Source organism: Aegilops tauschii, chromosome 1 (genome assembly GCF_002575655.3).
Source record: "Aegilops tauschii subsp. strangulata cultivar AL8/78 chromosome 1, Aet v6.0, whole genome shotgun sequence".
Lineage (NCBI taxonomy): Eukaryota > Viridiplantae > Streptophyta > Magnoliopsida > Poales > Poaceae > Aegilops > Aegilops tauschii.
This window is the reverse complement of record NC_053035.3, coordinates 28,815,511-28,829,374: the sequence shown is the minus strand read 5'-3', so window position 1 is coordinate 28,829,374 and position 13,864 is coordinate 28,815,511. Positions and strand designations below refer to the sequence as shown.

At 46.0% G+C, this 13,864-nt stretch overlaps 2 protein-coding genes, 2 non-coding genes and 1 pseudogene across 4 annotated transcripts; 1 reads left to right on the top strand and 4 right to left on the bottom strand.

Moving 5' to 3' along the window:
* LOC141027131 (uncharacterized) overlaps positions 1 to 13,864 on the bottom strand; it is a 282,578-nt pseudogene that overhangs the window by 163,395 nt on the left and 105,319 nt on the right.
* TRNAE-UUC (transfer RNA glutamic acid (anticodon UUC)) lies at positions 215 to 288 on the bottom strand. Its single transcript has one exon. It is a non-coding gene; the product is annotated as a tRNA-Glu (tRNA).
* Positions 714 to 1,925, bottom strand: LOC109741527 (protein FON2 SPARE1). The gene has a single exon (XM_020300617.3). The coding sequence runs from the start codon at positions 1,440 to 1,442 to the stop codon at positions 1,026 to 1,028; it is 417 nt and encodes a 138-aa protein (XP_020156206.1). The 5' UTR covers positions 1,443 to 1,925; the 3' UTR covers positions 714 to 1,025.
* Positions 4,633 to 7,345, bottom strand: LOC109741523 (uncharacterized). The gene is made up of 2 exons (XM_020300614.4): positions 4,922 to 7,345; positions 4,633 to 4,834 (listed from the first exon to the last, which is right to left on the bottom strand). Exon 1 carries the CDS (start codon positions 6,283 to 6,285, stop codon positions 4,942 to 4,944), a length of 1,344 nt encoding a protein of 447 aa, XP_020156203.1. The 5' UTR covers positions 6,286 to 7,345; the 3' UTR covers positions 4,633 to 4,834; positions 4,922 to 4,941.
* TRNAD-GUC (transfer RNA aspartic acid (anticodon GUC)) lies at positions 7,687 to 7,758 on the top strand. Its single transcript has one exon. It is a non-coding gene; the product is annotated as a tRNA-Asp (tRNA).

Genomic DNA, 13,864 nt, shown 5'->3' with positions numbered 1-13,864 from the left:
AGCAAGGGCTAATTTTTTGGTATATATTCAGAATAAAACGCAGCACACCGCAGAAGTTTATAAAAAGAAAAGAAAAAAGGCTCCATTGCCGGGATTGGGTATAAAACACAGCACACTGCAGAAGATTATAGTAAGAAAAAGAAATGCTCCATTGCCGGGATTTGGTATATATTCAAAATAAAACGCAGCACACCGCAGAAGTTAAGAAAAAATACTCCATTGCCGGGATTTGAACCCGGGTCGCCTGGGTGAAAGCCAGGTATCCTAACCGGGCTGGACGACAATGGATTCGTGACTACTTGAAAGATTCTTTCTATATATACAGATATCCAAACCACGTGAGATGTTTTGCTACTCGGTCCGTGGAGTCTAGGAGATATATTTAGTCATGGTTGTCAATTTTTTTTAAAATAGTCATTTTGGGGGTATACAAATACAATATACTCCATGTTATACCTATTTTTTTAACAACATAGCAGATTTTGCCTGGATGTTAGGCTTTTGGGCCCAGGCCTTTGGGCCAGTCTGTCCATGAACATGTTCACTCCTTCTGTTCGTGTTTATAAGGCCCAATACATTTTTGCCTAAAAAAAGGCTCAATACATAATTCGAGATTTAATTTTCAATCTATTGTCAAGTTCTTGGGAGCAATGCAATACACTCAACGACCAGGCGCATATACATCGGTTCCCCAATCAGTAAAAAGAACAAAGTGAAGTAATTACAGATCACTGCAAATAATCTTATACAGTAGTACATGCAAATGTCACCTGCAGCACTCGTCTTATTCATGCCAAGATTTTGATCATGTAGCAGAGAAAATCAAAGAATGGACAACCTAGAAACGGAAAAAGAGGAAGATTTCATACTCAACAACAACAACACAATAATAATTCATATGTACCATAGCTAGTAAAATTTCGGTTCTTTTTCTCCCTCTCCCTTGCAAAGCTTTTGCAGCTTCTGATGATCAGGATAAGTACATGAAAAATCGCCCATGGATGGAAGCCCCGCGGCCATGAACCTCAGTGATGCAACGGGTTCGGGCCTGTTGGAACGAGCCTCTTCTCCACGCCGTACCGCGGGTCGATCTCCTGGCCGTCCCCGGGAGCGGCGGACGGCGGGACTCTCTGCCAGTTCCATTTGCTGGGGAGGCGGTGGTGCCGTTGACGATGGTGGTGACCACCACGATGATGGTGGTGATGGTGGTGGTGGTGTTGATCCTGTGGAGCACCGGCGGCCGACGAGGGGTCGAGGCTCTGGCTCTCCACGGCGAGAAGCATCTTCCTGGGAAGAGAGGCCGGACGACGATCCCGCTCGACGGCCACCGAGCTTCCGCGCCTGACAAGGAGGCCGCCGCCGCAGCCGTGGAAGGCGAAGGTGAGCGCGGCGAGCCAGAGGAGGAGGACGACGACGGGAGCGGCGCCGCCGGGTCGTCTCATGGCCTCCGCGCGCAGGCCTGGGGAGTCATGGGGCGCGCGAGGAGCCGATGACAAGGCGGTAGCTAGCTACCTAGCCAGACCAGCCGGGTGGCAGGAGATGGACGTCGCACTGGCTCTGCACGAGCGTACGAAGCTGGCCGGTCGAGGAAGCTTGCGGGGTTGGCTATGGCCTATGGTGGAGGAGGGGACGGACGCTGGCGTTGATTGGGATTCAATGTGGCGTTAAGAGGGCGGGGCGGTTGCTTCCATGGGACTCCTGAGCCAGCTGCTAGCGAGCGATGAAATGGGCCGGTGCCGGTGATCCCGCCTTCACGGAAGCGTGGCACCGGTTTTACTACTCCTCCTTCTTACTCCTACGCGCTAGCTAGCTGGATATACGTACACTGACTAGCTAGCTATCTATCAGCTCGAGTAGAAGCCGGGAAACGCTCGTGATACTCCATTGTTTAGCGATAAAAAATTCGAGGTTTGCGTATGAGCTACGTACTCCACGGTGCTAGCTTCCAGGTTGTTGGAGGCCGGGTCAAATTCTCAAGTCTAGCGGCAGGTACGAGACGCCTGCCTGCCCGCTCCCGATGCATCCATGCAAGGAAATTCAAGGTGGTAGCTAGCTAGTAGTAGCAGCACAAAAAGGCGAGATTCAGAAAACGCTGGCTCGCTCTTGAAGGAACGTGCGTGTTGTTGTTGGCTTCACGCAACGTACGCCCCGGCTTTGACTTCCAGCCAGGGGCCCGTCGCCACTTGTTGCGGAATTTGGGATTTGGGAGGTGCCATGTTCAAGCCGGCCAGAGCGATTCCTTCACACGCACCGAACGAACGAATTTCGCGGCTTTCTTTCTTAATTAATCTGCGGTTTCTTTTGCGAGACGACATCGAAATGAAATGGTCAGAGCAGAGCTGGTGACAAGTCAGAACTCGTGTGGATTGCTTTGCGCTTGTGATTGATCTTTGATTTGATTTGATTAATGGGGGTCAATGAGTTTAGGCTGGCAACATGCATGTGGTATACGCTACATGTTACATGGGTCGATGCGGCGGCACCGATGGCTCGAGATCACAACGGGTGCGCAGCGCACCACCGTTGACAGCAAGCAACGCACGGGGCTGTCATCGCCATCGGTTCTTAATTTCTTATATATAGACTTGTCATGTATTTTTTTTCAATTTTCATTTGAGAAAATACTCCTGCTTGTCATGTTTAATCTTCAGCCCAGGGTGGACTGCAATGCAGCAACAGGCTGGACAAGATTCTTGCCTGATTGCACAAGCACAGCTCAGGGCCGGCTACTTCCGCCTTCCCGTGATCGGCACAGCGATCGCACGGACGCTGCACTAGCTTTTATATTCCGCATCTTCGTCGAAAGGTCTATGTTAAGAGCCCAAATATCACACACACGAACCACTCCTAATCTCGCCAAGTTTGGGGGGGGGAATCTTACACGTAGAGAACTGAGCCTGGGGAATTCAGTCTGGGTACAAGGAGGAACATGGATGAGCAAAGCATAGAGCAGAGTAGGTGAGATTCAGAAATACAGGGAGATGGGAGGATGAAGCAACAGCAGTAATTTGAGGCGATCAGGTTCAGTTAAGTGAACTCCTGCTTCAGGTTCAGTTTCAGAAGCAACGGCAGTAATTAGGAGTCGTAACAGTCTACACGTTTGCCTTCTCAAGCTGAGCTTTTGATGATGACTCCGGGAAAATGGAGGAAGCCTTGATTTCTGCTCTTCTCAGAATTTGAGGCGAACTTCACTCACATGAGCCGCCGTGGCAGCATCCTCCGCGGAGCATAAAATAAAAAAGAAATAAATCTGTACGTAGTATGGGTGTCAGAACCTTCATCCGCGAGAAGCAGGAGCGTCTCTGCATCTTCAGCGTCAAACAAAATCTTCAGTCTTCCGCTGAGCTACACTGATTGTAACATATATTCAGTGTTCTTTGGTTCCATATGTATGTACGACTATCTCATGCTGGCAACATGGTGATTTCATACTGAAGCTCCATATCCCACATAAAAAATAGTTGTGTTGTGAAACAATATCAGGATAGCATACAGGGTAAGGGATTAAGCAGAATGTGTTGCAACTGTGGAGTAGAAAATAACAGTACACTGCAGTTTCTGAGGGAATGAACACACAAAATATACAAGGCCCTGGGTCATTAAAACTTATTGGAGACTATTTTTTGCACAGACATAACCGAGTTCTTTTCTAATAATATTAGCATGGCCAAGGAAGCAGCATATATAATAGTAGAAGCTAGGATTTGGAAATATGTAGTAAGTAGGAACCTTTAAGACCATACTAGATAATAGGAAATCCTGTCTCAATTCAAGCTACTCTAACTTTCTGCAATCAACACAAACATTTATTTAAAAATACCATTGACCGGTCAAACATTTTATGATTTTCTGTAATCCTCTTTTGCAAAGGTACACAACAAAATGAAACACGAGGTAGAAGGCAGGAGGCTTCCTGATCTCAAAGGAGAACATAGTAGGGTTCTTTAGCTTTTGAAACCAAAGGACAACACAATGGACTTCTTCTGAATATCACCAATGCTCCCCAGGTTACTTGAAAATCCAAAGAGCAGAAACATTTTGGCAAAGGGGCAACCTAAAGAATACGTTACATGAGATGACAATTCATTACAAACGCTACTTGGTGATGACAAAATACTTCTTTATTTTTATTTTTGGATGTAGTTAGGTTCCACAGGGCAGCAACCGCAAACTAGCCCTTATGGTGATAACCAACCGCAAACTTTTTTTTCTTTCAAAATAACAGCTGTGTACAAATACAACACATACAAATCCTAAGGCAACATCAGGTTGAGAAGTTGTTTGGTTTTTAACACAAACACGGTATACATGGCTAACATCGTTTCAATTCACATTGGCTTCAATGCCGATGCCAATTTAGAACATGAAATTTTATCATAATTAACCAAATCACTTTTTAATCATTTTCTCCGATTAGCCTCTTCAGTAATTTTTTAAGATGGTCTGTTGAAGGTTGTGATGATGCAAATGTTGCATTCATGCTGCAAAGTTATTTTTACGTTGTTGCAAACATTGCTTCCTATGCTGCATAACTTGTGATGATTTCCCTCGGTGGCTTTTCTGTGACCTATGGGGATATTTTGCATACATAAAAAGTTATGTTGTATGAATGTTCCTAAAAATACCGCAATATATTTACATGTCTTTTTGACATACCATGAGAGAAAATTGTGAGGATGTTGCATATGTAGGAAAAATCTATTGCACATGCGGATTTCTGGTTGCGACAATTGGACAGACCAGAATCTAAGATCAAGCGTGATCGGATGGAATGGGAGGCTCCTATCGGCCGCTCCCTTGCCCAACCGATGCCTGGCGTCTCCCTTTGAGAACACTGTAGAGAAATTGATATTTGTAAATTATCGAATTTGGTGCAAATTATTATTTACTTTGAACCCTGATCATATTCAAAAATTTAAACCTTGCGGATCGGCTTTGCAGTCATGGGACAGAAGGCGTGATCCACACCGGTGGCGCCGAGAATATGCGGTACTGCTGCTGTAGCGCCTCCATCTTCTTCACCATGCCATCCTTGAGGCTGTACACCCCAAGGGCACGAATGTCGGAGTTGACGGGCTCATCATCGCAACTTTTGTAGGACCGCGACGATAGGTCCTTGGTCCTGCGCAGCTTCGCAACCCCTAGTTCATCGTTGGTGAAGTAGATGCAGCCGGCCATGATCCCCGGGCACCCCATCGTCGGCACGCACAACGAGGTGTTCACCCCGACGAACAAAGCGACGTCGCCGATGTCCATCGTCTCCTTCCACTGCCCGTCATCGCCGAGGACATGGACCTTGAAGGTGCACGTCCACCCGTCCCTGCTGTGCAGGTCCTTTGTCACTTGGGCGTACTTGAGCACCACCATCAGCCGCCCACCCGGCCCCGCCGCCAGGTACTTGCGGTGGCACGGCCAGCCGCCTTGTTTAACAATCAGCTTTGGGGTGACAGCCGTGCTCGTGAACGTGCCGGACTCCGTGTCACGTTGCCACGCCTCCACGACACCAGTATAGGAGACAGAGTAGAACTGCCCATCATGATAAATGGCGTCCTCGACGCCGTCGCGCGACGGCGCCAGCTTCCATGCGGCGTCCTCAGCCGTGGCGAAGGCCGGGGCGCCGAAATCGCGGTGCAGGATCAGCATGGCGGTGCCATAGCTGCCGTGGCGGCTCGGGGAGACCGAGAGGACGACCTTCCGGTAGAACCAGATGCCCATGTGGTCGGCGGTGACGGTGCGCGCGCCGTGCCCCTCAGCCCCCCAAAGATTATGCTTGAACGGCGGCCCGCCGCCGAACCGGACGGTCATGAAGCGCTTCAAGCACACGGTGAACCACTGGCAGGGCGTGCGGAGGAAGACGCGCATGGTGGTGACGTGCGGGAGCGCGTGCTGCTCGCCGGAGGCGGGGTTGACGAGGTAGATCTGGCCCCGGCCGTCGGCGGTGGCGAGCCACCCGCGGGAGGAGCCGATGACGAGGTGGTCGCGCAGCGCGGGGTACGGGGCATGCACCGTGGCCGCGCGCCGGTCGGCGACGGAGAGTAGCCTGGCGGTCTTTGCGTTCTCGTCGTTCTTGCCGGGGAGGAGGAGCCACGGCGCCGATGGGCTGAATACGTCGGAGGAGGAGGCGAAGACCGCGGCGAAGGCGATGCGGTCGAGGAACCCCAAGCGGTCGTGGATGTTGGCCAGCAGCTCCGGCGGGAGGCTGGGGCATAGTCTCGGGCCGGCGATCGCTTCCCTGGCCACGGCGGCCTTCCTTCGCCTGGCGGCGGCGCCCTTGCTTCTGCCCATTGACACGTTCTCGTACAGATCGATCGATCTATAGAGAGAGGTGCGTGCTGATCGGCTGACGCGGTCATGTCGTCAGTTGTCACGTCCGACTGTAGCTATTATCTTCTCTACCTCCAAAAAAAAACTCTTATCTTTTTTCGGGGTGAAAAAAAAACTCTTATCTTCTCTTCCCGTCCGTTCATCATGCTTCCCCAACCGCATCAACTGCTTCATTTTTTTGTCCTCTTTCCATTTTGATTTTTTTTTTCATTTCATCTCTGGTTTTTCCATCGGTGTTCCCTAAAAACCTCAGCAACTGAAGCCCGAGCTCATCTACTCCTGGATTCACAATTAATTCTATTTTTTTACATCAAAGATGATCAAGTTTTCTAGTTGTACACAATTTTTCGTGCCAATATGACTTATGTGGTGCTCTATAAAAGCAAAATCAGTGATTCAAAACGTCTTTTTTTTCCTTTGTCTAGAGCTCCCTTGATGTCATATCTCTACAAAAAAAATTGGAAGCACTTACAAAAATTGAGCATCTTTGGTGCTAATGTTTTTAGCATTATTTCTTCCTTTTTTTTATTCAAATCTAGTGTTCACATCGGGTGTACATGAGCTCGAACTCCAAAATGCGATCCTCATTTTTCTTTCTCATATATCTTTTATTCATTTCACCTATAAAAAAAGTGTTCCAAATCACGTCTTTTTCTACCATGTGCAGCTGACACATGTTGAATTTAACGTTGCTCAATCAGACTAATGAAGACTACATATTCCAAAAATTTCCAATCGAATGACTCGTAGAGGCCCTTGTATCTCGTGGCAACAAGAACATATTATTTTGAGGTATAATATAGTTTAAAATCTCGGGTTTTAGAAATATTTCGGCCATAGCCGAACTCATTGAATTTCAATGATTTCAGTTATCAGTTTGGTCACTAAAATCTTCAATGGATTTCGATAACAAAAAGACTAAAATTTTGAAAAGTAAATAGAAAAGTATTTGGATTTGAGTTCACTACCGTAATTGCTAAAACATTTTGATCGAAGGGCGATTATTTTAGTACCATATAAATGACCGGAATTTTTTGGAATTTGTGTGAAATTTCATTGAAATGGAAAAGCCGTTGAAGACTCAGTCTACGGTTCATATTTATATGGTGCCGAAGCCGGATTCTCGGCGGTGGAAGGGAGAGGAGACAGTGCCGAGAAGTTTTATATCTAACCAAAGGTCGTCGTTGTTTAGTTAATCTTCTTCTCCTTAAGTTTATCGTGTGTCTTGCTCTGTACCGTGCCTTTGTACTTCTTCTGCTCTGAATTGATCCAAGCTGTGGTTTGCTCAAAGGAAAGTGAAAACGTTGGAGCGCAAGTGCTGGTTCCGATCAATAAAGGTTGTACGAAACAAATATCAATCAAGTCGTTGTAGTATAGTGGTAAGTATTCCCGCCTGTCACGCGGGTGACCCGGGTTCGATCCCCGGCAACGGCGCATTTTTTTGGGTCCTTTTTTTTTTTAAATCTTGCATCCCCAAGGGCTTCTGGCTAGAACTGAGGCACACACGACGAACAGCGCGACGTCGCATCATTTATAAGAGTGCAAACAACATTCATATATTAAGATTTAGGTACCGAATTTGGTACATTAAAATTCAGACTTAGCAGTCCTTTGACACATCGAAGAATAGCAGTAGCATATGTCGTGCCAAATCATCAATATTTACACTCAGACAACACATTCATCACAAGAAACTCATAAGCACTTGGTTGAGATTCGGTACCACTTGTCATTGAAATTCAGAAGCACTAAACGTTCATATTCTGTGCCAACTAAGTGCTGCTACCCATCTGGTTAATAATAAACAAAACAAGTAGACAGGCTCACAGGCACGGATGCGGAAAAAAAATGAAAACATTGGAGCCTCTCTAAATTGAAATGCATGATTAATTGGGCTTCATGTGGAAACATGAGCAGAGAAGATACTTCAGCTATTTGAAACCGATGCGAGCCAAGGATGCTGTTTTAAGTAGGATATGCCAAATAAATGAAAGGGTGCTAGCTGCAGATATGCACTTTTATTAAGACAAAGACAAGCAGTCAGGCAGTACATTTGGAGCGTTTGTACAGCTGATCTAGTGTACGAGTAAGACCATCTTCAGCCAAGCTAAAAATTCAGAAAATGTTACAGCCTGAATATGAAAATGTTAGCATCCTCTTTGGCCTTTTTGGGGAAGCCCTTTGTGCACCGTCTAACAAAAACCAGCATGGTCAAAAAAGTTATGATGAGATGTTTTATATTCTTTCATCTCTTTTTGGTCATAACCAAGTATGGTGAGATGTCTAACATTGCGTGCTCTCTATTTTCTCTTAATGATGGGGAGTTTAGAAGTTAGCTTTGAGGACGTTTTCCGGAGTGGACATCCCTGCTGTCGGCACCGCTGGAGTAATCCATGGACCAAGAGGGCCTGTCACGAACGTCCAATACAAGGCGGAATCCGACGGGCGCATATCTTTCCATGAGTCCAACCGGCGGGAGTTCATCAAGGGAAAGAGAGAACTAAGGATGGACACCCTTGTGATAATCACTATAAGGAAGAGCAACCGCAACAACTATCAGATGATGGTTGTCGTTGTCCATGTTTAGAACTAAGTCATGAATATATCAGCCGAAGAACTGTTAGTTAATTACTTAGTATGTTAAGACGAATGTGATACATTGATGTTTGTTTCTTAAGTCGAACAACTTTCAAGTGTTACTGAATTATTTGATGGTTTGTTTTCAAAATGAATTCATTCTGCTTCAGTTATATCGAGAATCGTCTGTGCTCATCCCTTTTGCTGTAGCGACGGGCAGAACGTCTGAACAACAACAGCTAAGGTGGCAGCTGTGGCGGGCAGGTGAGAAAGCCCGCCACTGGAAGCTACGTACCAATGGCGGGCGAGCGCCCGTCACTGATGGGTTTATAGCAGTGGCGGGCGTCCCAGAGAGCCTGGCCCACCACTACTAGGCTTTTTGCACCCGCCATTGCTAGGCATTCCCGCAGTAGTGAGCTGGCTGACCACCTCTGGCGAAGGAGGTGGCCACCACCTCCACGCCCAGGGACGGAGCCCCCAACGTCCTTGTGTTGCGGGTCGTGCCCAGGAGCAGTTCATTGACGGAGTATGGAAGATACAAGATAGCAGTGTGAATATCCCCACTTCTCTTCCACTTATGTGACCGGGTGATCTTCGGCTCCTTTCTTTCTAGATTAATTTCCCACATGGCCAACTAGGCCTCCTTCAGACGCTCATCGTCGCCCGAAGCTAGGCCATTCGATAGCCAATCAAACCATCAATCCCAGATGTTCCCGTGTGTGCGTCGTACATGGATTGGGGGTCCAGCTAGTTTCAGGGCCAGCCATATGTCATTTTCCTACGTGGAGGAGTGATAAGTGAAGAGAGAGACTTGAGCGGGCGCTTGACGTACATCCGGGCTATATCACGGTAAACGAGAGTATAACGCCCGCATGCAACCGATGATTGAGCTTTTAGTTGGCGTTTTACTCCCTACACCAATGGTGTGTGTTTTCCTACCTCCCCCATGGTGAATCATTTAATATTGTAGCCAAGCTAATAGCCACTCTATTATATAAACCAACTTTTTATAAAGACTTTAGATGGCATGGCATAACTATATAGCCAACAACAGGCTCTTCTATTAGCGATGCTCTAAATAAAACCATTTGACAAGATAATAGAAAGGTTCATTATACCAATCACATGACCACGAGGATATACCATACTAGGTATCTGAATAGCTAGGTGTATCAATCATAAAAACTTACATAAACTCCCTAAAAGCGCTAGTGCTAGACGAACAGTCTTTTCTTGACGCTTTTCTAATCTTACCATACATGTTCGGTGTGCCATATATATGAGGGGTGCCTCTTTGAGATTGTTCCACTAATGCTGATTGGCTAAGGTGTATGTAGTTGCCAATGTCTCTAGATCAAGACAACCTACCAAGAATAGCCTCACACATGAGTTCCAACCTTTCTATTCTAGAGCGATCAACAACCTTGATTAAGTGGCGAACAATCACTTTTATGCCATCATCATCAACATCATTGTTGTTTGCTTCCTTTCAATGATTTTGTTGACAATGACAAAAAGTAGATTGTTCGCCACTTACTCGGGGTTGTCAATTGTTAAACAATAGAAAGACTGAAGCTCATATGTGAGGCTACTCTTTGCAAATCTCTTGTTGTAGAGATAGTGGCAAGTACATATGCTATAGTTGATCATCATTAGTGTAACAATATCAATGGGGCGCGTCTCAAATTCAAGGCATATAAAACAAGAATTGGTAAGTTGGTGAGAATGCAAGATTACGATAACCTCATGAGAAAGACCTAGTCTAGCACCAGAGATATTCAAGACTATTTCTAATTTCTCTAAAATTTAGAATGGTAGCTCATCGCAGTCACGTGACTGATATACAACTCGCCTTTTGATTTTCTTATATATACAATGATTTTATTTAGTCATATGTTATCTTAATAATTTCTCATGTTTGACTTACTGTATTTCAAGAAACTATGTACATAAGTCATTTGATCCAGTATGTCATGGCGTGTAGGGAGGATCAAATATCACTAATGCATGTTGCTGATGAATGTGCTACACGTTTCGAATAACACAATGTACATATGACAAAAATGATGATATGCGAAAATTATTACATGTCCTCATCCACACAAACATGTTTTGCCAAACAGAGAGTCTAGTTGTAGCCCTACGACCCTATAAGCGCCAGACTGCTAAGTCATCAAGCTAGCAATATTACACCACATGCTTCATGTATTGAACAACTAAAACTAAATTAGGGATCAATGCCACTCAAATTAAGAATTGTGGTATCATGAGCTTATTGCTCTCTTAACGTTACTGGATTTTATCCCACTAATGTATAAAATGGTGTGGTGATTACATGAGCCACGTGACTAATTTTTTGATGCTATCTTTGATGGATATTTAATGTGTTTCGCTAATGCTTAGAATTAATAATCACCTTAGGCAAACCAATTCTAAAAAGACGAAATGTTCAATGAATCTAGAGGACACACCATAAAATAGGAAGGAAAAGGGTAAAGAAATGTAATTAGTTAACTACCATGGTATTAGAAATGTGGAGGATGGCCAGAAATCTCACAAAGACATGAGTTGACAAAATAAATGCATACAGATCGAATCAGTGAAGGGAGTTGATTCTTGACATATGAGTTATGAAATAATAAATGATAAGCTCACCTTGAACCTCCAATGTGACATAGAGATGACGAAAGTAGAGGGGCATCGATATCCATGCGAGTCCTTATAACTTGTACTCCCAGGGCACCCCGCCTCCACCAACCACCTTCGAGGTTACCTCCGTGCTAACACGTGAATTCGATGAGAGGAAATCAAGCGGAGATCTAAACCTTTTTGCCGCCACAATGGCTTGGATCACATGCCGCATGGTCTCGACCTCCCATGCATCTTGTTCCTAATATCCAGGGAGGTAGGGTGAGGGGAAGGGGAGAAATATATTAAGGAGGCAAGGACCATGCTAGTGCCAAGGGAGAGACAACAAACCGCTTGAAGCCTTGAGTGTAGTCGATCTACTATTGAGGGGATCCTTCTTCGTCCCCTTTCCTCTGTCAATTTCCCTCTATGCATACATGCTCACGCCACCACACTCTCTTTGCATACGGATGAACAAAGAGCCTCCTTATCGCTGCTTCTCCACTCGCCATCTCACCACGCTCATTGGCACTCTAAAGAGGCAAGGAGCCAAGGATGGAAATAAGCGAGGATAGAGGTGGAGGCAGCAAGAGACATCGGCCTAGAAGGGCACAAGAGTGGGCGAGAGGAGGAACACTCGTGGCGGCGCGCGAGGAGGAGGTGAAGTGGAGAGATGCAGGGGCTAGGGTTTTTAGTGTGTTGCCTTTTTATATACGTCCTATTTGAGCATCAACGGTTGTGAACCACTGAAGAAAAGATCAAATGGTCAGGAGAATCTTGGTGAGGTGGCATATCACCCCCCCCCCCCAATTCCCGCATGTACTATTATGGGTAATTATTGAATAACCCTAGATGAGGACGAAGTTGTTTAGGACAGTAAAACCGAGCCTAATCTGAGCCCTCCCATGACCTGAGTGTTTTTGGGCGTCAGTTCGCGTGATCTGGTTGATCTAAGCCGTTAAATCTGCTGCCAATTTCGAGCTCCACCACAATTCTTTGTTCTTGGGCTCACTGTCCTAAAGGGCCGCTCCGCTACCCCAAAAGAAAAGACTGATATCTGTGATGCACTAGGTGTTTGTGCTGGCCCATTTAGCTAACCCTCATGTGAGACATACACATGTCGCTAACCCGAGAGTTCCAAAGAAAAGGTCGCTAACCTGAGCGCCATGTAGCGAACCCCCCGAAACAAAGGCGCTCAACTCATTCGAGGTGGCAGCGATGGCGGCGAGGACGAGCATCGGAGATGGGACGGATAGGCGGTGGCGCTGTCGGGAGAAGGAAAGGTTAAGGTATTTTCTTATGGAGGAGGAAAGAGAGGGTCCTTGTTCTTTCTTTGATGCAAGCTTTGAAGAGTGGACTACCAGACCTCATTGACAAGTTCTCCAAGAGGCAAAATGTTCTCCTGACTTGCAATTCGTGGGGGATGTATGAAATAGAGGGCCTCACAAAGCATTGAGATTGCTTGGTTCGATGCTATTTTTTGGCATGCAAGATGTGTTGATAAGTTTTAAAATTTGGCTAACAAATTTTCAGAAAAAAAATCTTATGAAAATTGGTTATTTTCAAGTCTAGTTAAACCGTATCTCATGTAAATCTTCAACTGTTACTCACTTCTCCCCAAAGCCTCCCCATAAGTTATGTACGACCAAGTAACAATAGCATACAGAAAACCAAAGAGAAAAAAAATCAAGACAACACCATGCCCAATTGGAAGCAAGAACTGCCAACAGTTGTTGCACTAGTAGCTTCTCCTCCACCACCCATGCGGCCCTGGCCGGCTGCAGATGAAACCAGGGACGAACACACAGATACTAGGTAGGAGACGAGGCAGTAGCATTGGTGGACAACTGATTTTAAGGGAAGCGGGTACTGTTAACATACATCACGAGCATATTCAGTGGATCGTTAGCCATTTTTGTTGGATGGCAGAAAATTAATTCGTGTAATACATATGTTGCACGAGGTGGAGATCATGCAGAGCATGTCGACCGACCTTACCAGCTATCAAGGTGTATAAACACGGTCGGGCAGCCTGTGAGTGCTCCGACATCATGCACCACCATGGATCTGTGATGTGCCTAACACGTCGTCCTCATTTTTTTTATGGAACAATCTTCATATACTTCTACGAACGAGCTCGTCATTGACGAAAAAGGGTTTCCTCCCGCTTTATAGATAGAGCATCATCACCATCACATTCGAGTAAGAAGATACAAACGCACTACACCACCGCACTCAACGCACACACCCATGCGAGATACAAAGGTGCCGAGCACCGAAGACACCACCCCAACAACGACTAAGCACCGAAGACACCACCCCAACGAGCTCGTCA

What these genes read in the sequence shown, in the direction of transcription:
- LOC109741527 (XM_020300617.3), bottom strand. Translation starts at nt 1,442, where the DNA reads ATGAGACGACCCGGCGGCGCCGCTCCCGTCGTCGTCCTCCTCCTCTGG.
- LOC109741523 (XM_020300614.4), bottom strand. Translation starts at nt 6,285, where the DNA reads ATGGGCAGAAGCAAGGGCGCCGCCGCCAGGCGAAGGAAGGCCGCCGTG.